General features: G+C 41.1%; 1 protein-coding gene across 1 annotated transcript in view; it reads left to right on the top strand.

Annotated features, from left to right (window-relative positions):
• The window catches only part of svild (supervillin d), a 40,478-nt gene that overhangs the window by 11,270 nt on the left and 4,380 nt on the right, over window positions 1–24,828 (top strand). Inside the window, exons 2-20 of the mRNA XM_065949668.1 lie at window positions 78–565; window positions 5,006–5,040; window positions 8,106–8,161; window positions 11,075–11,172; window positions 12,384–12,459; window positions 13,795–14,387; window positions 14,868–15,000; window positions 19,260–19,407; window positions 20,226–20,309; window positions 20,632–20,718; window positions 20,951–21,134; window positions 21,240–21,412; window positions 22,501–22,662; window positions 22,857–22,993; window positions 23,111–23,258; window positions 23,369–23,514; window positions 23,773–23,948; window positions 24,179–24,314; window positions 24,518–24,818. Of these exons, the coding sequence (XP_065805740.1) occupies window positions 192–565; window positions 5,006–5,040; window positions 8,106–8,161; window positions 11,075–11,172; window positions 12,384–12,459; window positions 13,795–14,387; window positions 14,868–15,000; window positions 19,260–19,407; window positions 20,226–20,309; window positions 20,632–20,718; window positions 20,951–21,134; window positions 21,240–21,412; window positions 22,501–22,662; window positions 22,857–22,993; window positions 23,111–23,258; window positions 23,369–23,514; window positions 23,773–23,948; window positions 24,179–24,314; window positions 24,518–24,818 (3,247 nt within the window). The 5' untranslated portion in view covers window positions 78–191. The remainder of the gene's footprint in view (window positions 1–77; window positions 566–5,005; window positions 5,041–8,105; window positions 8,162–11,074; window positions 11,173–12,383; window positions 12,460–13,794; window positions 14,388–14,867; window positions 15,001–19,259; window positions 19,408–20,225; window positions 20,310–20,631; window positions 20,719–20,950; window positions 21,135–21,239; window positions 21,413–22,500; window positions 22,663–22,856; window positions 22,994–23,110; window positions 23,259–23,368; window positions 23,515–23,772; window positions 23,949–24,178; window positions 24,315–24,517; window positions 24,819–24,828) is intronic.

Raw genomic sequence — 24,828 nt, 5'->3', positions numbered from 1 at the left:
TTTTCCAGAGCATGCTGTGTGAAATTTTACTTCACATTTATAAAACACTAATATAGACTTTCTTTTATTGTGTACAGAACTGGGATTACTTGGATGGAGTGAGACATTACTGTCAAGGGAGATCTACAAATCTGGATTAGGACAATCGAAGTAGCAACTCTGAATCTTCTTACCTGCATTCAAACTCCAAAATGGATGGAATTGACACTTTGCAGAGCTCGGCTCTAGAGACAAAAGCTGAGCGAATCGCTCGCTATAAGGCAGAAAGGAAGCGGGAGCTTGCCGAGCGCTATGGAAACACAGACGAATTTACCTCCAAATATGTCCGCAGGGACAGGAAAATTGACGACACTGCCGAAACGGTATCTTCCGAAAAAAAGGAGAAGGATAAAATCGATAAATACGACGATAATGGATCAGAGAAATCTTACACCAGGAGGGGCCTCAGGAATAAAGCAGTAGAACCAGTGGACCACACTGAAGATGAGCCGGAGCAGGAAAAAGTGGAGACTCACCACAGAGAGACAGAAGTTGTCACATCTATCAAGACTTCCTCGCAATTCAGGTGAGATGTTCTGCTTCTAAGTAATAATGTTGTCTCAGATACAGCAGAGATGTTCCCATTGCATTATTTTCCAGATACATATTCAGGTTACTTACATTACATTACCATTGCTCCTTCAACATAGCCTAAGAATAATATTGTTTGTTAATGACCAGATACAGTACCTGAAACAAGTAGATTGTTTGGGGGGCTTATTATTTATGGTATTCTATCAATGCATTGACTGGCTTACACATCATGCCATATGCTGCAAAAGTATTGGTTTATATTGATACCAGTATCTGTGTCAGAACAATTCTATAATTATTCCAGTTAATGAATTAATTTGATGCAGTAACTTATTAACCTTAAACATGAAAATCAACTAGTTATTGGTAAAGTAGAATGTGAAATTAACCTGTAACAATAACGGAGATTATGTTTGTCAGCGCTAGCTATGTTACCCTCCAGTTCTAAAGTGTTGATATTCAGATAGAAAAAGATACAGGAACATCTTGAATTATCAAGAGTAAAAGGCAAAGTATGCGTTTGTTGCCTGTTTGTTTATACCAGTCCTTGCGTTGTTGCTTATGTTACATAAACTAGGCCAGAGACGTGAAACACAAAGCTACCAAGGTGTAGGGACTCTGACAACATCTCAGAAATAGGTCACTAAAAACCCTGATTGTTTGTCAGATATTCATGTGTGTCTCATTTTTGACTCAAAGTAGAGTGCTGTGACTGTGTAGTCATTCAGTTTAAATGTTCTCCCGACCTTCAAGGAAATCTGCTTAGACTTGTAGCTAAATGTTCAGATCACCTCTGATTAGATTTTATCCAGTACAGTGGCTCCTTTCTGAGGCATTCTTTGATTTAGTGAACATTTGCAGTTCAGCTAGTAGACTGTAGAAACAGCTATTAGATTACTGTAAAAGGGCTCACTGACTCTTAATGAGGGGAGAGGAGGCAACAAGTCGGCACATTTGCAGAACACTGAGCGCTATCTCCAGTTTGAAGTAAACACGACTGCCTACATTTCCAAAATTGGCCATGTGTACAAAGCAAAGAGGACTGGCTCATTTGCTTTATCATGTTATGTTCTACACTAATGACATGAAACCAGCTTGTTTTTGGTTTGTTTTAAAGCAACATGGAGGAGCTAGCATGTATAACGGAATGGGACAATAACAAACCAGGAGTTGTCAAAGAACATTTTGGATTTATCTAATTTGCTGTCAGCAGCGTTCCTCAGAGAGTTGTACATAAATGGAGTAAAACACGACCAGTCGTGTGTCTGGAGATGTTGTGAGCTGTAATCAAGCAGAGGATTATGCCGTGTGCACATAGCCAAACTTGTCTGTTCTTGAAAAAACAGCCTGAGGGAAAGAGAGAGAGAGAGAGAGAGAGAAGAGCTGAGATGGACGGTGTACAGATAAAGTCAGAGTTGGCCCACAGGGGGAGAGGTAGGATTATTGCACTCTGCCAAGTTTTCATGCCCTGCACTTAATGAAGCAAGGCATCTAGATAGCTGCAAGATGGCCAAATAAGATTGGGAAAGGGCATGTGTTATGTTGTAATAGACAGTACGTGCTGAAAACAGTACATGCAGCATTGCATTCTTCAGCAAATCTTAGTGAATCAAGTGTTTTATGTGATAATCTCGCTAAATTAAATTTTAATGAGAAGGGAGTAGTTTTCTCGCAGCCTGGGCTTACCACAAGCAGAGAGAATATTTAGTAAAACCCAGAGTAAAGTCACAGAAAAGTTATGGCTTACTTTTTTTTTTTTTTTAATTACAGAGAGCTTAAACACAGATTGGCAAGTTGATGTGTTTGTCCACATGCTTGTCTTTCATGGTGGCTATAATCTTGGCAGTTCTGTTTTGAGGTTTGCTACGTGTCAAGGTTAATTGTGAAGTCTATTTTCTGCAGGTATGCTTATGAAACGTGCAAAGCATTTAAGGTAGAAGCAGTTGTTATTGGTCAATAACCTGCCAGGGAAAGTTGTTTTCCCCCATTAAATTCGAGGGAATAATTGGAATTCTCTGCTCTTGCATTGTCATTCATGTCACCTTTCTTTATTTTAAAGCATCGGTAGAGATTGTTTTCTGAGTTGTATATTCATAGAGAATGTCTCAATTTCTGATGTACTTGAATGAGTCTGAAGAATACTCACTGATCCTTCAAATCCGACATGTTTTTGTGTGTGTGTCTGCGACAGAAATAGCAACAAGGAGGATACTGGAACTCAGCTGTTCCAGAGATAATGAGAACTGTCTGTCAACAGGTTTATCAGTGACAGACAAGAATGCTTCCCTTCTAACAGTTGAAGGGCGACATTCTTCAGACGCTTCATTTTGACACTTAGAATTAGCTGTCACTCAAAAATCACTGTTAGTACCACAGTTAGGCTCCATCCATCAAGAAATATGTTGAAGTATAATGTAGTCAAGGAAAAAAAAAAGAAAGAAAGTTATCAAACTTAAATGGTTCTTCTCAAGCCTTATAACCACTCAGCACTTTGTAACATTGACCCTTTTACATACATTAAAGAGTAATGTCACCACTATTTTTTTACAATCACATTCACTCATACACAGCAAGTAGAGGTTCAGTTTTTTACCCCCAAGTATACTTCAATATGCAGACTGCAGCAGCCAGGGATCAACCTACCTCTCTTCCAATTAGTGAACATCTGCAAGCCCTAGAAGATTCTGTTTATGAGTTTGAGTTGTAAAGCATTCCCTAAACATCCAAATGAATCCTCCTTTATTCTAGTATTTTGGGTTTGGTGTTCAGGATGTTATTAACCATGTGTAATAAACACCACTAATTGTGCTACTGGTAAATTATTGTAAGGCCAGGGGATTATAAAAGGAAAGAAGAGAACGACTGAACAGGATTTGAGCTAATTATTGTTTACATGGCTGAACCATTACAGAGTTCAAGTACGTGAAATGTGAAAACGGAGCTTTCCCCGAAGTTAAGCGCACAAATTAGAGACATTGAAGTTAAATCTTTGAAACACGACACAGTCATGATTATATCCTTTTTGTACTGTAACTTGATCCTGTCAGTGTGACATAATTAAAAAGAGGAAGAGTGAGGAGGTTTACGGTAAGTGTTGATAATTGACTCACATGCAGTCCTTTGCATGTGTTTATCTTTTTAATTATTGTTATACCTACATCAATTTGTGATCTCTAGTTGCTTCCCATGAAATGATCCCATATTCAAACTCTTCTTACTTTCCCTGGCATATTAAGATTTCCCACTATTTCACAAAGCTTTACTGAGGCGAGCCAGACCAGAACTGACAAATCTTTCCGTGGTAGCAAAACCCATGCCCACAATTACTCATAATCATATACTGCTGTAAAAATGACTTGTTAAAGTTCTTTGACTCAAAGTGACACCCATCTAAGAAAAGGTTAGACAGTACAGAGTCAGATCCAATATAACAGAGTAGGGCAAGTGAGAATATAAATAAATAAAATGACTCAATCGGAACAATGCGTAACCACGTTCAGCACAGACGTGTAGACGTTGACCTGCAGGAAGTACTGAAGGCCGGTGGTGCTAGCACTGCTCATTTTAGACACTCTGCAAACCAATTTGACATCCTTTATCAACCGAGTGATGCATGTCGCAAAGTGCCACACATCAGAGGCATTTAAACTAGCTGTCAATTCCAGTATTGTAGAATGTTGAACTGGTAGTATTGGACAATGCTAATGTTGTGTTAAATAAATTGTGCTCAATGTTGACTGTTTTGTTTCCTTTAGACTAGTTGGCTAGTCTGAATATGAATTTCTGTTTAATCGACAGGGAAATTAGTTGCTAGTAACATCCCTACTCCAGCTTTTACTGACTGACAATGCTGCAGTTTAAATGGACCACAGCACAGCACAGTGCAGCACAGTACAAAGCTGGTCAGAAGAGGGTCTGACTTAATTCAGCCGTTGCAGAACAATCCCAAACCCTCAGATCAGATCAGCCTGGGGCAGTCTCCCCTCTTCAGTGACCTCTGATCCCTCCCAGATGTCCACCGTGGTTCCTCTTTGTGTGTAAAGCTCTCCCCTCCTCCTGTTACATCATCGTTGCTACCCCACAGGCAGCTGCTGTCCCCATCCATATTTAACGCCCATTACTTAGAGCTGAATGGACATCTTCAGACGCTGCACAGGCAGTGCTGTTATATCATTGCCAATATGGGACTGGAGGAGCAGCATGAATAGATGTTGTTACGTGCATATTAAAGGACGCACAGTAAGTCTTTTTCTGCACACTAGCCAATGGTTCTGTTTATAACTCTTACAGTGGTTTTACTTAACATATTTGGATTTATTTTTCTGCCTAGCTTGCAAGCCGCGGTTGAGATTGACGAGTCATTCTTTCATCGCTCCAGTACGTGAGATAGTGACCTCATTTGTCTCTCTCTCTCTTTCTCTCTCTCCTCCAGACTGATAGAAACTGATGACACAGAGGAGCCAATGGGTAAGATGAACCCTCCACTTTCACTGCACTCACATCCTCTATTGTTCCACAAGCTGTTTTATCCCTGAACTAATTCAAGTTCTCGAAATACTGAGCTCATTGCTGATGTCAGATCACCTACCTGGTTTTATAGATGTTGGCTGTTTGAATACTCTGCCACTGAGAAGGAGAGAAAGGAAACAGATCTACTCATGTTTGTTTTTATTGAAACTGAATGTTTTGCCTCAGGCGATGGTTTTCTTTTCAAAAGCCAAAGGGCGATTATTTTTGGCACTTGTGGGCAACGTTTTTGTTCAAAGAGCACCACTCCTCAGTTGATGTGTGAATTAACTTTGGCTAGTGTGTGTTTCTTTGCAAATCATTGATCGTTCAAAATCACATCGCAGGTTTGTTTCAGCCAACGAGCGGTATGCACTTTATTTGGTGCTTGCTGCTACAGAGAGTAGAAAGTATACACACAGGCTGCTGACTGCTTTTTCCAAATCACCATCAGCCACCTGAGTGTACGCCGTGTTTGTCTGTCTGTCTGTCTGTCTGTCCGTTTGCCTTTTTCTCTATTGCCTGCATGCCTTTTTTCTTTTTATCTCTTATGGTTTGGACATGGCTTTGTTGCTGTGTGCTTATTGCCCCTCGACGATGTGTGTGTGTGTGTGTGTGTGTGTGTGAAAGTGCCAGGCTTCAGACTGACAGAGAGAGAGGTGAGGCCCCAAAAGAAAACAACAAGCCCCCTTTTTCAGTATTTCAGAATATTTAAAGGAACTGTTCAACATGTGCTTTTGCTCAACAATGAAAGCAGACCTTTCTATACCTTCAAAGGTAAGCAGGATTGTTTTTAATAAGAATAGTCTAAATAATTTTCAGCTTTAGTAAAAACAACATGATTTAATCATGCGTAGAATCATTATTTTGTTGCACAATGTGATTGGTTTTCAGCTAGTTTTCCAGTCCAAAAAGTGACTAAAATGTAGCATTTTACTTTGACTTTCTCCATGCACATGTGCATGGCAAGAATAAATAGTATCTGACAGAGCAGGTGTATCCATGTGCAAATAAATCACAGGTTAAATCCAAACACTTATCAGTGTGTTTGACTTGTGTGCTTACTCACCTGCTGCCTAGGGCAGATCTTACTTCATTACACAGTACAGGCTTCCTTTAAGTCAGACTGGTTTTATCTACAACGTGATATTTAAAGCACAAGAGACAGAGACAGATCCCTTGCCATCCCTTCTTCAATCAATCTTCCACTTTCATAACTACAGAGCTAAGAATGAAAAGTTAGCTTGCATCCAATACTGGCAACAGTGGTGAACCATCCAGACAGGTTAGTCATGTTTTTAATGTGTTTGCCCACTTTTCAACAACTTACAAGCTGTAGCCTAATACAAGGTCCCACCTGCATCTCCTGTTTTTAACAGAAATAGGTCATGATGTGGAAGCTAGAAACTCTGAATGTCGTTTCAGCTTGTAAAAGATCTAAGTTCATTTAGAAAAAGCTGAAGTCAGAAAATGCTGATTTTGACAAAAATATGTAAATCACTTTACCTTTTGTATAATAATACCCTAATGACTTGGTTATTTGAGAACAGAATATAAAAGACACTAGATCATGATGACTGCTTTAGCGTTAAATGATTGATTAGTTGTATAACAAGTCTAAGACAAGAGAAACAACTGCCCTAGAAAGGAGCACAGAGAGGAACAAAAGACAATCAGTATTCATGTGTTAACTACGATGTGTGTTTGTGTGAAAATAAGAGCGAAGTGAGTCTATATCTGTGCGTTTACATGGCAAATCTTGTAATGGCTGGTAAAGGATTCAGAGCTCTGATGTAGAACTCCTCTCATGGTCTCATCCGGGTTCCCCTTCAGCTATCAAATGTCCCAGTGATAACTCCTTTAATTTTTCTGTAAAACAAATCATGAAGATTTGATTAACTCTACATCCTTTTTTTATAGCGTGTATGCTTATATTTGGCCATTAAAAGGTCAACGGTCAATCCAATATTCTCTCAGCAGCTTTGACTGAACAGAGACGGATTAAAAACACTTCTGGAAAAGTCACTAAACTTAAGTGGAGGTTTTTCCGTCTCTTGAGTTTTTCTTTTTTCTTTCTCTCTCTCTCTTTCTCCGTCTTGCGCTTGGACGCCGGATGGATAATGATGTAAGAAAGATTGGACTGGAGTCAAAGCTAAACGAGTGCAGTCTGAGTCACCGCTTGAAATGTTTCATCATCAGATCTAAATCAAGCTCAGGTCTGGACAGCAGGGGAGCTCGGACACATAAATCAAACGTAGAGTATTCGGCTCCAGTGTTTTTGTTTCCACTAGAAAAGGGGAGTTCTTCAGAGACAGGCCATTATTTGTAATGGTTTTGCTCCTTTGTTTTCTTAGGAGGGGAGAAATATTGGCTTGAAATGTTAGATTATGAGGGCTATAAAAATGCATCAAGAGTGGGAGAAGTTTGCTGACTTAAGAAATCTGCGTTGTTGTTGTGAAGTATCATTAAATGTAATGGTTTCCTTTTGTTTCGGATTGGAAGATTATTTTCTCAGGACTGTTTTTGATTAAACAACTCTCATGAATAAACGTCTTTCTCTCTCCCACATATATTCATATACACGCACACTAACAATATAACTGCTTTTTAAGTCCATTGTTTAATAAGAAACTCTCGACTCTGTTTTTACCTTGCCTGTATGTCTGAACCCAACAGAGCTCAAAAGTCATCCAAAAGCGAAGAGAAATATCACAAAATGATTTTTCCAATACAAAGATTTACTTGAGATTATGTCCTGTCAGTGTTCTTGTCTACATTGTCAAATTGCCATTCCCCTGTATGAAAATCTTCCACTTCACCTAGATGGATGCTGCTGTGTGTGCGAGTTTGTCTGTTTTTGTGTGCTTCTTATTGCCTCGCAGTGATCAGCAATTTATAACTGATAGAGAGACAGGTGTTTGTTTGTCTCTTTGACAGTCTAAAATGCAAACACACCGTGCGTAAAGCATATTTCCTCCCACTGTTGTTGTAATTCCCCCGGCATTGTGTTTGTCTGTTCCTTTCAGGTGACGAGAAGTCTGAGGAACCAGTCAAGAGGACTTCCAAAACATCTCTTTCCAAGGTATGAAAAAAAAACTCTGACACCACCTGACAAATAAGTGAAGCGTCTTCTGGTTTAACTAGGGTTCGGCGTTAGGCATAACAGTAACAGGTAACAGTTATGCAGTTCTTTCTTTCCTCTGAACAATTCAGTAATCGCGTCACATTTAGTAATTGCGGTTATGTTCCATTACGCTGACGTTAGAGGACAGGTCTGTGTTTAACCAGCAGTAAGAGGTGGGTCAATATAAATGTAGTCTCACTTCTCTCAGTGGACAGACTGGTCTAGGAGGAGCTAGCTTGGCGCCATGGAGGCAGGGAGGTGATTAGCCTTGACTAAAAGAGCCTCATGTAAGAGGCTTAAGTCCTGGAAGGCGAGCAGCCTGAGTTCGAATCCGACCTGGGGCGCCTTTCCCTTTGGTCATTCCCCACTCACTCTCTCTCGCTGGTTTCTGACTATGTCCACTGTCCAATCTCTAATATAAAGGCATAAAAAGCCCCCTGAAAAAATAAGGTCCTTGAGGAAAGGATGCACAGGTTGGACTTGAACCATGGCCGCCCGCTTTGAGGACTACAGCCTCTGTACATGGGCTGTCCGATCTAACCACTAGGCCAGCAGGGTCCCTTAATACTATTCTCTGCTTACCAGTTTGTTCTCTTTAACTCCTTTGTTCATTCTGTGAATATGTCCAGTTACATGTACCGTTGATGTTAGGCAATCATGGCATCGGAATCTGTTGCTTCGCCCGCCATCTTGGAAATGTTGTAAAGATTAGGCACTTCTGCATCCTTCTTACCTCATGTCTTGCCTCCCGCTGTGAGTGGCACGTTTGAAAGTTTCAGGAGTTTATGTGTGGAAAGGGTTTATAAGAAGAAAAAACTATTGCAGGTGTTTTTGCCTGATTGACAGTTGTGTCTGCTGTCAACCTCGATGTTTCTCGCCCTTCTCATCTCAACTCTATCGACGCTTCCCCTCTTGGCTCTAACTTTACATTCCAAAGAACACAGCTCACTCTAAACTAAATCAAAGGCTTTAAACATACATTTAACAGATGTATGATGTCACAGATGCGCTATCTTAAATGTTTCAACAGTTATTTACTTGCTGTCTGTTCCACTGCAGCTGGTGTACACTTTAACCCCTTTGGGAAGTTTGCTCCATTAATAACAAATTGAGCTGTTTTAAATAACACTGAGCTGTCCTGCACCTGGATGCACACTTGGCCAAAGTCATGACTACACACACACACACACACACACACACACAAATGCACAGTTCATGGAGGTCTTAAATCAGCGAGGGGAAAGAAATCCGCAGAGTTGAAAGATCCATTCAGGCACAAACACTTGATAATGTCCTGCATATTATGGGAGATATACTCGTGTGTGTGCTTAAAAATGCAGAGATTATCACGCTTTCCCAGGCTGCTTAAGTATCGCAAGTGGTTTGGTTGCATTATTTGGATGAAAAAAGCTGTTCTGACTTGGCCTTTACAGAGCAGGAACAGTGCCAAGGTTCGCCAAGTGAACCCAGATGGCAGCAAGTTTCTCCAACCGAAACCCTGCTGGGAAAACATTCAAGGCCATCTCACAATTACATGACTGTCTTTAGTCTCCCTCTGTCCTTTGTTCTGACCTAGATCTCTGTTATTTCAAGATGTCTCGATTGAAAGTCATTGGCAATGACAGATTCCCCCCCCACCACCACCACCACCACGCCCCCACCACCCCAACCCCCCTCTGCTGTCATCACTTTTCCCTTATCACTCATTTCTCCTCCACAGTCCCTGCTGAGAGCTAGTGAGTCAGTGTCTCCAGCTGGAGAGAGTAGGTTACAGTATGTCTGCTTTGCACCATTGGAAGGAGGCAGTAAAACGTTCAAACTTCTGGGAGAGCTTGTTTATATTTTGAATTTCTTAACTAAAATTCCTGAGTGTATATAAAAAGCTGTTTTGATCAATTCATGCTGGGAGGGAAATGAGTCCCTTCTTTGTGATCAGTCTGTGTGGAAGAGGTCTCTAATTGTGTAAGCCTTGGGATGTAATTTTGTGGGAAAAAGGGGAGCATTTGATTACGATTTCTTTGCTCACATTCACAGCTGGAGATCCACTTATCTATACCGGGTCACCTCAGGGCCTCGCTAAAGTGTCTACTGACAAGAAGTTTGACACAGCTGTACAGATCACCCTGTGGGATGTTTTTAAAAAAAGAAAGAAAAGACATTGGATAAGACTCACCTTATATCTGAGTTATACCCAGTAACATATTCTGTGACATCACATGAATCACTTTCCACAGAAAACCCACACAGGATTAATGTGTTAACAAGAAACATCCAATGGAAGCACAAACTGAGGGTTTTAAAGTGAAGTATGAAAGAATTATGACTTTTGAAGTGATACAAATTTGCTTCTTCACAGAGTCCATGGTGCTCTATAATACGAATTTCTAATCTGGTTATTAGGACATCAAGTGGAAAAAAGATTAAAGAAACACATTTTTATTCTAAGCAGAGTATTTCCATATACCATCTACTTTGTCTCATGGGTATCTTTAAACGTGAAGCTTGTAGAAAAACTTTTCAAAATAAACCAAATTTCTCCCCTGAGAGTATTTCTCTTAAATGTGGAAAATTTACAAGCAGTCCTTCTCTTTCTGTTTCAGCTTTCACAGTATGTACACAGGGTGTTCTCATCTTTATTTAAATACTTCACAATCACTCCCTCTGAAGTTGTTGTGATTGCTCCCTCTGAGGAACTCAAGAAAGGGTTAACTTTGCTTAAAGGATTGGGCGGAGCCTTGTTCATTCATTTACTTCCCTTATCATGAATTGTTTTTTTTTCTTTTTTACAACCAGTGTAGGGCTTCAGCAGGATTTCTGTCTGACGTGATCTAAACCCTTTAAGTTAACAGCTACTTTTCTCTCAACCTGTAGAACCTGGAGGGGACTGAGGATGGAGGCAGCGGCCAACGAGCCAACGCCAGAGTGAAGTGTCAGCTGATGAGCAGTCAAGAAGAGGAATCCTCTGGCAGGTAGGAAGCTTCAAACGTGTTTTAAATCACAGCAGAGTCAGCTTCTCAAAGAATTGGTCATGATAGCAGAATCACTTTACAATGAAAACTGTAAAGCTTTTTACTTGAAAGGTATCGGTATTATGCTCCAACACAAACAGAAAGAAAACAAGTTTAGCTTTAAAACAAAATGACACACAGATTGAACAGGGCACAGAGTTAATTACAGACCAGTTCAAAGGGCTTTTTAATGATATAAGCAGCTGCAGAGTTAAACCTGATAAACCTGCAGAGCTTCTATAATACCAAACACTCTCTCATGCACACATGTATACACACAAACATGGAGCCATGGTGATGCAAACCAGAGTGAGTTTAATAGCCGCAGCAGTGCGAGCCAGACTGTACTTAGCACAGTTACTGTGGCATAAAAGGACTGAACTGAGCTGGACTCTGTGTGGCTGTGTGTGTCTGTGTGAGTAGAACACAAAGAGCTCAAATTAAAACATTAACCTAAGGAGCAAACTCAAAGCAAAAGTGAATGTGTCTGGTCATCACAGCTTTCCAAAGGTTCAAAACAATCACATCAGACTCCTACTGACCTACAGAGCTGATCAGGGCTTGCTTTGGTGTATTAGCAAATTCAAAGAGTCTAACTTCTTTAACATCATACTGGCTCAGACTTCCTCTGATTACAAATCAGTTTTTATTGATTTGACAACGCCCTTTGTGTAAGTAAGAGGAAAGACCTTTTAAAGTGAGTGCTGTGTCTCCTGAGTGACAAAGCTCTATTGACACATGCACAAAACTCAAACTGCAACATCAATTCAAATTTACCGAACAAACAATCAGAAAGATTTCAGGTGAAGGCTGTTTAGATTGATATATACATTTTCAGGGTCTGCTTTGTATCAACGGCTTTGGATACAAAATGTAGTTTTTGTAACTTTCATCAGGGTGATTATCTGCTCCAGTGTTCATTTACAGTACATCAGGTATTGCACAATAAATACAATATAGACTGACTACATGAAATACCAGGTTGTATGTCCATTAAAGAAATAGATGTCATATGATATGGCAGACTGGCAATTACTAAACTTTGGAATTAAATCCCTTTTGCAGCTAGCTCCTTACTGCAGTTCCATCATGTAAAGACTAAACCAACTTACTATTTTTTCTTTCTTCTCTTCTTTTTCGTTGTTTTTGTTGCTATGTTTTCCTGATAACAGCGGAAGCAAAGTAATGGATGAGAAAGAGGCCTCAGAGGAGCTTCATGAAAATGCTGCGACTGTAGAGGAAGAGAAGGTCAGTATCCCCCATCTCACATTTTATTCTTAAGTGTTTTCTAAAGTTTTCATGCTACTCAGTACAACTATAAAAGTGTGTTATGTAATATCACATGGTTTTCATAACTCATTCGGCTCAAATCTAAAAGCACCCTGTCTGGATTTTGTATGGAAAGACGATATTTTGACCACCACTGCAGTTCAGTAAAAACATTTTTTTACCATCTCATGCGAGCCAATTCCAAAACTCTTACTCACCTTAACTCTGGCTCCGTTCACCTTCTGGATCTGGTTTTGCTTAGTTTTGTGTTTTGAAGTTGATGTGTAGATGTAATTCATGTCAGTCACTGATGTACAGTTGTAAGGCATACACACACACACACACACACACACATTATGATTCTCCAGTGGATAAAACGTGATTACGTCAGTGTGTTGTTAAACTGATCCTCACATGTAATCACAGTATGTGCATGTACTGTATACACACCACACACACCCACATGTTATACACCCTGCTGTTTTTCATTGAAGACGACCACCTGGTTAGCATTGAACTCTCACACTCGACTGGACTTACGGTGTGTTCCCCCCTTTATCCCCTCCTAAATCAAAACTCCCTAGTGACCTTTTTACCTGTCAGCAAGTCATCTGCTGTTGTTTCAGCTGCTGATGAATCATCTAAGAAATAGCCTATACTGTACAGACAAAAAATCGTGTTTATATGGCTAGTTACCGATTTTTTTGTTTGCTAGAAGGCAATGCACTGTAGTTACTCTTTAAAAGCATGAAAGCATTCTCAAAAGGGTTACCATTTTAGTTTTTGGGGAGGGTAAAAAAGATTACAAAATTACTCTGAGTACATTTTCTTTGAAATCTAAACATGTTATTGAGTGTATTGGAAAAACAAACAAATATCTGCTCTCCTTGACACCTTGAAACAATCTCATCCTTTGTTGGCACCCTGATTGCTTCATTTTGATAAACTCTATGACTTCCTTTTTTCATTTGACCCCTTTCTCTGATCACTTAAGTGTGACTTTTTGTTGCCCTTAGTCTGCTTTTCTGTGTTTGCTTCTCTCCTTTGAAGCCACAAGCTTTACCCAAAATGTCTTCATGACAGCCATTGGTCAGAAAAGGCTTGAACAGTAGTAGCTGGAACATGAGTATGTGTTATTTATATATGTTTAGTGTCATAAAGTCTGTGTACTTGAGAAAGTAATAAGCTGTGGTTTTATTCTGTTTATGTGGAGAAAACGCATGAAAATGTTGGTTTGGTCTTTTCCAGAAATGATAAATATTATGTCTGGTAGTTAAAAAAATAAAGCCTTTGTTTTCTCCCTCTCAACTCCAGCCTCCATCCCTCAGCAATGACCAAGATTCCTCCCCCCCTTCCTCTTCTCCCTGCCAGCAAACCTCCCTGCAGCGCCAAGACTCTGGGCCTCGGGGCATCAGGGGAATACTAAAGAAAAGCCGCTCTACCAGCTTGGAGTCAGACCACAGTGAGGGCTCGACGCCTGAGTGCACGCTGCCGGCCCGCCAGAGCAGCGTCACCCTTAGCCACCCGGAGAGCGAGGAGGAGGAGGAGGAGGAGGCGGAGGCGGAGGCGGAGGCGGAGGCGGAGGAGGAGGAGGAGGAGGAGGAGGAGATGGGGGAGATGGAGGAGATGGAAGAGGAGGAAGAGGAGGAAGAAGAGATAGAGGAAGAGGTGGATGGGGAGAGTGACAGAGAGGATGAGTCACTCACTGAGGATATGACGGATGGAGGAAGCTTCAGCATCGACACACAGCAGAGGGAGGAGAGTGGCAGCAGCAGCGGGGGCAGCTTTGAGGAGATGCGGAGTCCCTCGCCTGATGAGAGTCTGGAGCAGAGGTCCTCGGTGTCAGAGGATGTGGAGGAGCTGGAGAGCAGTTTGGATGGAAGCACAGGCTCTTCTATCAAACAGAGGTCATTAAATGTACACAAACAGAGCACACTTATAATACATAAATGTACATATGTTAGTCAATGCAAAGCTAGGAAATAAATAAAAAAAAAGTGAATGCTTAAAAATTACTGATTTAAATTTTGACTGAAACTAACATTTATCTTTCAAATATTGTTGCAGTAGGGAGCCGTCTGAGGGCAGTCAATAGTTACTCTCTGCTTTCCGATGGTATATATTGCTTGGATAGTAGCCATCGATTGTACACTACTTTTCAGAATGCATTATGGGATACAATAATTGGAATATAGAGTGTACGACAATGCTGACCCGTCCCTAAAGCTATTTGGTGCAAATCATCCCCCACTCTCTCCTCTCACAGCTCCTGTCACTCTATAGCTGTCCTATCCAAATAAGGGCAACAGCCCAAAGAATAAACTTAAAAAAAAATATGTTATTGTTTGTAAGACAGTGCATGCTGAAGTTGAATTTTGTCTTTTCAGACTGGCAGAGTTTAATACTGAAGGTGAGAAGACGGACAGACTGAAGAAACTCAAACCATCTGATCTGATCCAAACGTCTCTGGCTGATCGCTTTGGTCAGCTCCAAGATTCTGAAAATGCCTGGAGGAAAAAGGTATGTTTTGAGTCCTTTTCTTTAACAAAAACTATTTTCCCTGTGTCTATACGGTAGTTCTATCTGAAATACAGGTCAAGACTCCCTGAAAACAAAAGCAAGTTTCATGGATTTTTTTTTTTTTTTGAGCTGACCCTGCCATATGTTGAGCCTTCCTCTCAGCTTTGTGTTTTCGGGGAGAGAAAGATTTGGCTGTGGATTTTTTCTTCCGCTGCTGATTCAGCTGTTTTCCCCAGAGTTGCTGCTAAGAGGGTCTGAGGTTAGTGTTAGGGCTTTGGTGGGGGCGCAGCAGATTTGGGAGTGGTGATACTGGATGCAGAGATCTAGAGCTTAAATAGCCTCCAACAGAAAAAGAGGGTCACGCCCATTCCTCTTGTAAAAATAAAACCCTACACTGACCAAACACCTGCACCTGTGTAGACTTTCCTGCCTCACACATGTAGATAACCATCCCTAGGTCATGAAGTTAAACAGGTCAGCCTTTAACACACAAGATAACTGACATATTTGGAAGTGCATGCAGGTTTCAACAAGCTTTTCCCTTTAGCAAACAAGACCACCCTCGCTTAGCTTTTAAGTGGGAAAAAAACATTCCTACACTCTGTTATAAGCTTTGCATAGAGAGTCCAAGTAAAAAATAGTGCATCAGCAATGGAAAACCCAACACGGATAACCTTAAAACAGCAGTGATGTCATTTTTAGTCATGCAGACCATCTTCTGGCTTGATGTCTGTCCAGATCAATGATCCTCTTGAGGGGATTTCTGGTTTAGGCTGCACTTACATCCAACGATGACCTAACCTTTAAGAAAATCCGCTCTTAGTCTGGAAAAAATAAATAATTTAAAACTAAGTACAGACAGCCAAAAAAATGAACAAATCCCTGGCTGACACTAAAAGAAAACTGCAGTCATTTTTACATTTCGTGTGGTCTTTCTGCATTACGATAGATCAACAGTAAGTCCATAAAAGTTTAGTGTAATTCCTTATGTGGCACAAAATCTTCATTCTCAACACTCGCACGCATGAGAGGGAGCCAAACGGGTGTCCAACATGTCTGCGGATTTCTTCCTCCTAATTCTATCTGTGGTTACTGCCTATGAATTTGTCTGGAACCTACTGTGCACTGTGGCTACTACTTAAAGAAAATAACTCACATGACAGATAATACATGGTTTGGCTAAATCATTGGCATTGATGCTATTAGTTATGGTGCATTTACTTGCACGTTGGAACCATGTTGTTACATTTTTGTTTCTCTCTTGAGGAAAGGATGCTGGCTTCACGTTTAGGCAAGCAGTTTTTATCTCACCCGCTGCCAAGCCAGAGCAGATGTCATGGCTCTTTTGGTTGATATAGAGTTGACCAAGGGAATGTAACATGCATGCTTACACGCCAGGCTCACCTTCAACCAGCTCCAGATGTTTCCTGTTAAACCAGCTGCAAAGCTGTTCTGCGCACCACAGTTGTGTTGTAAAGTGAGGCATTGCTGGAGAATTAATTAAAATTCAGTTATGACAGCAGTTTAAACAACAGATTTTAAAGTATGCTTGCCACAGAGATATTAAAATAATATTGTGGAAACTACAATTTGCTTTCAAAGCCCTCAGGATTTACTTAATGTCTAGGTTTTGTTTTCCATTGATGACTCATTGAAAACTGGTCGGATCCAGTCCATTAAAGACTAAAGATCAGTTGGAAACATTTTCCCTAGGACATGTATCACTTAATCAACTAAAGATGAGTTAGTTATCCTTAATATATTGGGATTGTTTTCCGGAAATAGACAAAAAAAGTAGTAAAAACTTTCCCACCAACGCAATGAGAAATTTCCCCGCTATTTATCCATGCTTTGCTTTCTTCTCTTTCACCCTTCACATGCACTTTTACATACAGTCTGGTTCCCTTTTCCTCCCTCTCCCAACCTCTCAAACCTTATCCCAGCTTCTAAGTGACCCATGTCTCTCTTCTTTAGTCATCCATGCTAAATCCTGCCCACTCCAGCTGTTGCGGTCTTATGTTACCCTGCTTCTCCTTTTTTCCTCTCTACTCCTCTGATAACTTCCATTTCCCTTTTTCTTTTCTTCCTACTATTGCTCCTTCTTTTCCTCTTCTTTCCAGCTTCCTCTGTCTTCACCTGAAGACCCTTCCCCTTTCTTTGACACCTGCCTGTCAACCTTTCCCCGCCCCTTCAGGTGAGTGTGTGCACATAGGACTTTGTGAGTTATATTTTTCCCCCTTTATTCTGGGCAACTTTACACACTCATTGCTGTTAAATCAGTGCTGTCAACACACTGCCTGTTGCTACATGGATATGGTTTGCCGGCCCCCTGAGTCGGTCGATATCTGTGTCAGTGGGTTTGGCCAAAGTACTGAAAACACCATACAGTAAGGCAGGGCTGAGAAAAATGGTTTCCTGTCGGGGTTTGCGGCCCCGGCCCTTTCCTTCCCTCCCATCTCTCTGGAGTCTGTCAGGCCGAGGTATTTCCCCTCTCTGATCGACTCCAGAGATTGGCCGCTAGCTGGAGGGGCTGTGTGAGATGACAAGTATTGTTGTGTATAGAAGCCTGAAGCTTCAGTGTTGTTTATAGTTACAAGAAACATGATTTTCTCCTATAATATAGACGTTTGTCTCATTCCTGTGTAAAGTAGTTGAAAACTCACTTTTGCTCATGTTGGCTTCAAACACTGCCAAAAACAGCTCCATATGTCAGCACATTTCTCTTATACTCTCTCTCTTATACTCACTTTGAAGTTCAGCTCTTGTATGATGTCTCTGTTTGTTGCCAGAATGATTGAATGTATCTCTTTGAACTTTTCTCTCATGTCAGGCTAATATTTGACCACGGCATGCAACATGTTAAACAATAGAGTGTGAGAAAAAAAAAAAAAAAAAACGCTTTAGTAAGTGAAAGATGAAGCAGGAGGGGGAGGAGGGCTTGTCTCTGTGTTTTTGAGTGCAGGATTCTCAGAGGGAATGTTTTGGCTATATGACTCTCATGTATTGAAAAGTGCCACATTTATTTTGAACAAAGATTACATATTACAGCTTTGTTTACAACTGTTTACAACTCTGCTTCATTTTTGTTGTATGACAGGTATATTTCTTGCTGGTTCTTTTCCAGTGTATCAAAAATGATTGGTTTGGCAGGATGGACAGTTTTGCACAGTGACAGTTCAAAAGCAAAACAATATTGTTAGAGTCTAACAGTCTATATGACCTCTGGTTCTTTTGGGCGCATTCAAACTAGGCAAAGTTTTCCCGTACCGTGCATGAAGTGTACCGTACCTGAACACGCATCGGATCACTCACACTAGTCAAACGAACTGGACATTAGGGGCTAAGTCAGGAAAAAACAATGTTTAATCCATCACAATAACACTAGATTTTATAAAATACATTTTAAATGTTGTACATTTGAAGCTCATTACTCCTGCCACAGCATTTTTTTTTTTTTTAAAGCTTCTGACATCTGTGAATGATTAAGTCAGAGATGATGCTTTGACTTACAGTGAGACAGTCAGTCGAGCATTTTTATCCACAAAAGATTCTTCTGTGACCCTAAGAAGCCTGTAAGGGGAATCCCAAATATTTGTTCAGCATAATCTTCCTTTCTCTATCGCACACACTGCTCTGCTGTTGCTCTCATACATATTCATAAAGGGTAGACTAACTCAAGAATATACTGTATATACCTGACTAGGCCTATCTCCCTCCACATGAATTTGAAAGAGTCATCCACATGTTCATAACCTCTCGTTTGGATTATTGTAATTCATTGTATTTTGGGGATACAATGATACCTAGAAAGGAAGGCAGTACTCATGGTACACTACAGGCAGGGAATTGCTCATTATTTGCTGAGAAATAAGGCGAGGCAGCCTGTAAAAACCCAGGCAGGGCCATAAAACGCTTCAAATATTTAGAGGTGGAATATCATTAATTACTGTAACAGCTCCTGGGGTCCAGGGGGAACAAGCCAGTAAATCTCAGCTAATTCATTTTTAATGGGCAAGTTTCAGGTGCAAAAATGGCAGCAGGAGTAAATCATGGAAAGAAAGCTCTACTGAAGAGTGGCTGATTGGTTGCCTTTATTTTTTTCAGCCTTTTATACAATCTTTTTTTGCTCACTTGTAGTTCCTTCACTGCATCCTCACTTCTGTCTTTTCCTCCCTTGAAATAATTGGACAGTAAAGCGTTTGACCTACATTCTTTAAACGAGTCCTAATGCTTCATCTTAAATTGAATTGTTCCTCCAGAAATCCAGCGTAGCCTTGGAGCCGAAGATGTCCCTGGCAGATAGGATGAAGATCCTTAAAGACAAGGAGGAGCAGTGGAAGAACAGAGGCAAAGGAGCAGCCAACGACTCCACCCAATTCACTGTGGCTGGACGCATGGCCAAGAGAGGTAAAAACACTGTGTGTCATTGTTGCCTGAATAGAAGATGGGTGGCTTATTGTTCTGCTGTAATAGGCAAAGACAATCTGGCACACCTTCAGTGCTACTGTATGAGTTTTACTTTTCCTAACCTGGTAAGGTTGCAGCGTTTACATTTAGCTTTACATTAGTATTTTTATTTTCCAGACAAGAAGTAGACACTAATTTCAAAAGATTTACAATAATTGCAGCCTTTATTACAGCTCATATTTAGATTTCTCTCACCTCACAGCTGATCCTCAGCAATACAGGGGCCCTCAGCCTACTGTGGTCTTTATATATAGAATATCTTCAGTGGTCCTTGACACAAATGTGGAGCCCATGGAGATCCATCCATCACCTACACTGCTTTTTCCTGTACGGGGTCGCGGGGGGCTGGAGCCTATTCCAGCTGTCATTGGGCGAGAGGCAGGGTACACCCGGGACTGGTTGCCAGTCAATCACAGGGCTGACATAGAGACAGACAACCAGTCACACTCAAATTCATTCGTACGGACACTCCTCATCAATTAATGTAATGAGTTTTTGGACTGTGGGAGGATGCCAGAGTACCTTAGTAGAACATTTTGTTGCTTTTTTCCTCGTAGTTGAAGTTTAACTGAATTGTTTTGCACTTTTGGACCATTGGTCAGACAAAACATGACCTTTGGGGGGAAAAAAGAAAAAAAGTATCTTCTGGAAATGTTTTATTGGCAGTTTTCACTATTTTCTTACACTGTACGGCATAATGCCGATCAGAAAAATAACCATTACTTTGCATCCCTAACTTCCCCCTTGTCTTTCACCAGGTCTTGTGTTGGACACGGGAAAAGAAGAGTCTCCTCTCATTGCTCTCAAAAAGTGTAATGCCACACCAGTAAAGCCACACGAAGGTAAAAGACTTTCTCCTTTGACTTTTAGTCAGTTTGCAAGTCAAAGGCATAATGATTTTAATAATGAACCAGATTAATCTGTTGACAGAGTGGATTTCTATTGAGTAGATTGTATTGATTCTGGATCTGAACTCTTGTGGTGACATGTCAAGAAAATGCCACAAAGTCCAGCTGATAGAATTTTTGACAATATCTTTAAAAAAAAACCCACAAATCTGATAGTAGTCTTTACATTTTTAAGATAATATCCAGTCCAAATATTAACAATGTATTGTAACACCAAGCACACTAAACCAGACCTCTGTTTGTTTTTGTTGCACAGAAATCTCCAGTAGAAGTGACGTAAAGGTAGAAGGAGATAAAAGGCTTGACAAGCTTGAGTCTTTCCTCGACAAGCTCCATAGTAAAGGTAAAATCTGCATATATTTTTTACATATTTAAATTGAATCTTAAGTCTCTTTCACTTCTACTGAGCTGTATACTGTGTATCCAAATCATCTACCTTGACCTTGTGGATTTGTTGTTCACCAAAGTCACTATCCAAGAAAGAAAGCAAAATGAACAAGAGAAAATGTTTTTGTTTTTTTTAGTAACACTTACTGTTCCCTCTGTTCTGTGTTCTGTCATGGTGGTCGGGCCAGGCGTGAGCCAAAGCAAGTCATCCACCATTGAGGTGATGGCACAAACCGAGAAAGAAGTGATGACCCTGGATGACGAGGAGACGTTCGGCAACTTCTACAAATCTGTCTCGCCCTCGACGCTCCAGGACTCCAGTTTGGTTCTGACAGAGGAGGACCTAAGCCAGATCCAGGCTAACACACCAAAGTTAGTCTAAGATTGAAATGTTTTGCTATTATTTGAAGACTTTTTTTTTTTTTTTTTATGCCGTCATCAAACTAAGAAGGACCACTTTTGCACATTTGTCTTCAGGCTGGACTCAGCCGTGGCAGAACACAAGCGAGCTGTACGACCAGCCAGAAGGAATCAGGGCTCCAGGAACCCTCTGCGAGCTCTGGCTGCCCGCAACGACATCCGAAAGGTCTACACTGAGCAGAGGCTGAATGTAGCAACAGTGGAGACTAAGAGGATCCAAGTGGAGAGGAGTAAGACTTCTGAAAGTTACTTATTGTCAAGCTGTTATGGTGCTCACCTTAGCCTAGCTTAGCCCATCACTACGACCTGCTGCTCTTCTGTCACAGTGAAACCACTCACCAACCACATTTAGCCCCATGGGTGCACACAATATGTCAACTCCAGAGCAGCCAGGGGATATGTAGATAAGTCATAAAAGATATCCCAGTGCCGACACTTCCCTTTTCCATGCACTTGTCATTGTTTACTACAAAATTCCTATCTGTATTAACATGCAGATATCTGATTATAAATATTCAAAAATAAATGAATTAATCAGATGATGACAGAAGGGCACTTTTCCTGAATATAACCAAAGACTGCTCGAACAAAGACAAGACATCAAACATCACTCCCCTCATCTTCAGTAAACTAACTTTCACTGAAGTCTTAGGAACCTTTTATCATGTCGAATGCCCGTTATTTGAAGTAAATGACGGGAGCTGATCTAAACGTAAAAGCTGATATTCATGAATTAGATGCTCAGTTTCAGATCAGTCTGCTGCAGTGCACTTCCTTTATTTGATTCTTTATGCGTACTCTTAACAGACCACAATTACCTTGTCACAGTGACAGAAGAGGAAGTGATTATTAAAGCTACATACAGGCTGTCAACAAAAGTAAACGCATCAAGGAAGAAACTAGAAAATATGTATTGTTTCTTACGGTCTTTGTTTTAAATCTGATTGTTGTAATAATGGGTGTGATAGCAGATCATGGCAGTGTTCTCCCTACCATTATATGGCCCCCAATGGCAAAAAAAATATTTTTTTAGGCTTTTTGTGCCTTTATTGTAGAGATGGGATAGTGGATAGAGTCGGAAATCAGGGAAAGAAGTCATTTAAGGATACCTTTCCGATAGAACAGGACAGCTGTCATTAAAAGTAACGCATGAACACCAAGATTGCTAAAGTGTTTGTGTCGGCGTCCGTCTGCCCGCACCCCCCACCTGCTGTAAACCTTGGGGAAACACCGCATGGTATAATATTTAATAACAATGACCTCAAGTATGTGTTTAGCTGTGTCCGTGTCTAACTGTCTCTGGTCCTTTCCGTCAAAGTGGCAAAACATGCCAGATCAAACCTGGCTGACGTGGCCTTGGCGGGTCTGGCCAGCAAGGAGAACTTCCGCAAGGTCAACCTGCGCAACGTCAAGTCCACGGATGTTGTGACCAACAACAGTGCTCTGCCTTTCAACAAGCTCATGCTCATTCGCATTAAAGGTCAGAGACTCAAGGGAATGCACTAAATGTTTGTTTGGCAAATATATCTGTTGAATAGAGGGGGGTTAACCATAACCTGTAAAAACTGTTACTGTAATTGGTTACTCTCAAATGTCAATAATTATTCATATCAGTCATTTATCTGTCCAGGTATGGCTGTTTAAAAGTATAAATTGTTTGCTCATATCTTTCAGGTCGGCGGCACGTTCAAGTGCGTCTGATGGAGCCAACGGCGCGCTCCCTGAACAGTGGTGACTGCTTCCTTCTCATAACGCCAAAACACTGCTATATGTGGAGTGGAGAGTTTGCCAACGTCATTGAGAAAGCAAAGGTAGAGAAGGAAACCACAGATGGGAACTTTTAAATCAAGTTAAAAACAAGTTTTGGAATTTTAAACGAGGTGCTGATGCTGCATTGTAACCTGTTAAAATGTGTTCTGTTCGGCCAGGCGTCTGAGATGGCAGCGTTTGTTCAGGCAAAGAGGGACCTTGGGTGTAAAGCCCCGCAGGTGACGAACCTGGAGGAAGGCATCAACACTGATAGCAGATGGGCCAACGAATTCTGGAGCCTGCTCGGAGGAAAAACCAAATACAGAGGTTCATACACAAAGTTAAAAGTCTACCTACATACCCCACCATCATCATCTGCTTTCAATACATCTCTGGTTACCTTTAAAATCATAACAAGGAGAATGTGTGTGTGACAGGGGCTGGGGAGCCAGAGGAGGACGAGCTGTATGAGAGCGGAGTGTGTGACTCTAACGGGGTGTACAGACTCCAGGGAGACAAGCTGGTGCCTCATGAGGACGCCTGGGCCTCCATCCCAAGCGTCTCCTTGCTCGATTCTAAAGAGGTAACACAGCTGCACACCAGAGTAATGAACTCATGTTTCTGGGAGGCTTTGACAAGTGTGGAAAACAGATTTGATCCATCTTACACCTGGCTAAAAAAGTCTGGGAACAGCACAGAAAGTCTAAAAATAGAATTGTTTAAAAGTTAGAAAAGTACACGAAAAGCATTTCAAGAAACAATATTTCTGTTGTTTCTGCATTTTATGAATTGCACTTAACTTTCTCTGTGTCCCCTCCCTAATGCCCATTCTGAACACCAGGTCCTCGTGTTTGACTTTGGCAGTGAGGTGTACGTCTGGCATGGGAAAGACGTCTCCTTGGGTGACAGAAAAGTGGCTGTTAAATTGGGTAAACAGCTCTACAGCGGCAGCTATGACTTCAGCAACTGCAGAGTGAACCCTTTAAACGCTTCCTGCACGGATAAAGATGTACCTCAGTGAGTATCTCATGTTAAATCTGCATCCTTCAGTAGCACTTTGAGGAATTTGTTTTAGGCATTTTATTCTGAATAAAAGCAGTTTTATACAGTAAAACATGTTCTGTGAGTTTGTGATATCCTTGGTTGTGTTATTGTAGCCCCTAGTGGTTTTGTCATGCCAGTGCAGCTGCAGCCTGGTAGAAGTCTTTAAATGACTTCCTTTCTGTGTGTGTTTCTGTGATTTTCAGACAGGGGGAGGGTCGTCCGAGCTGGACTCTGTTTGGTCGGCTATCAGAGCACAATGAGACGGCCCTCTTCAGAGAGAAGTTCTTGGACTGGGCCGAGAGGAAGAAGGAGGAAGCAGCACAGCTCGAGGAAGTCAAGGTAAACAGGGTTAGACTAAATGTGTTATTTCTATATTTCTATCCTTTTTTTTTTTTTTTTGTCAAATATAGTTAATGAAAGTTCTTTATGTTTAACTATATCTGTTTGTTTCTTTCAGAAATTAAGAACAAAGTGTGATAAAGGGATTATGTTGACAGAAGTAACTACTGGTACTTTAAACTGACTTATATTTTTCTTTTCAGAGTCCAGTCCACTCAACTGAGCGTACCTCCTTCGACTTGGACCTGCAACCATGTGACGCCAAAACCCTGCTTGACAACGAGCCGGGGCCGGTGAAGACCGTCCTTGAGGGCGTGGACGTCCAGCGGGGCCACGGCATTGTGAGGGCAGATGACGGCAGACAGGCAGAGCTGTCGACAGTAGCAGTAGACTCCTGGCACATCAAAGAGCACGGAGAGGAGGAGCTGCCTGAGGAGAGCCTGGGACAACTGCACCAAGAAGACACCTACATCATCCGATGGAAGTACTCCATCACTACACTCGGTGAGTCAAG

Source organism: Labrus bergylta, chromosome 21, assembly GCF_963930695.1.
Source record: "Labrus bergylta chromosome 21, fLabBer1.1, whole genome shotgun sequence".
Taxonomy (NCBI): domain Eukaryota; kingdom Metazoa; phylum Chordata; class Actinopteri; order Labriformes; family Labridae; genus Labrus; species Labrus bergylta.
The sequence above is the reverse complement of the archived record's forward strand: the minus strand, read 5'-3'. Positions and strand labels throughout refer to the sequence as shown.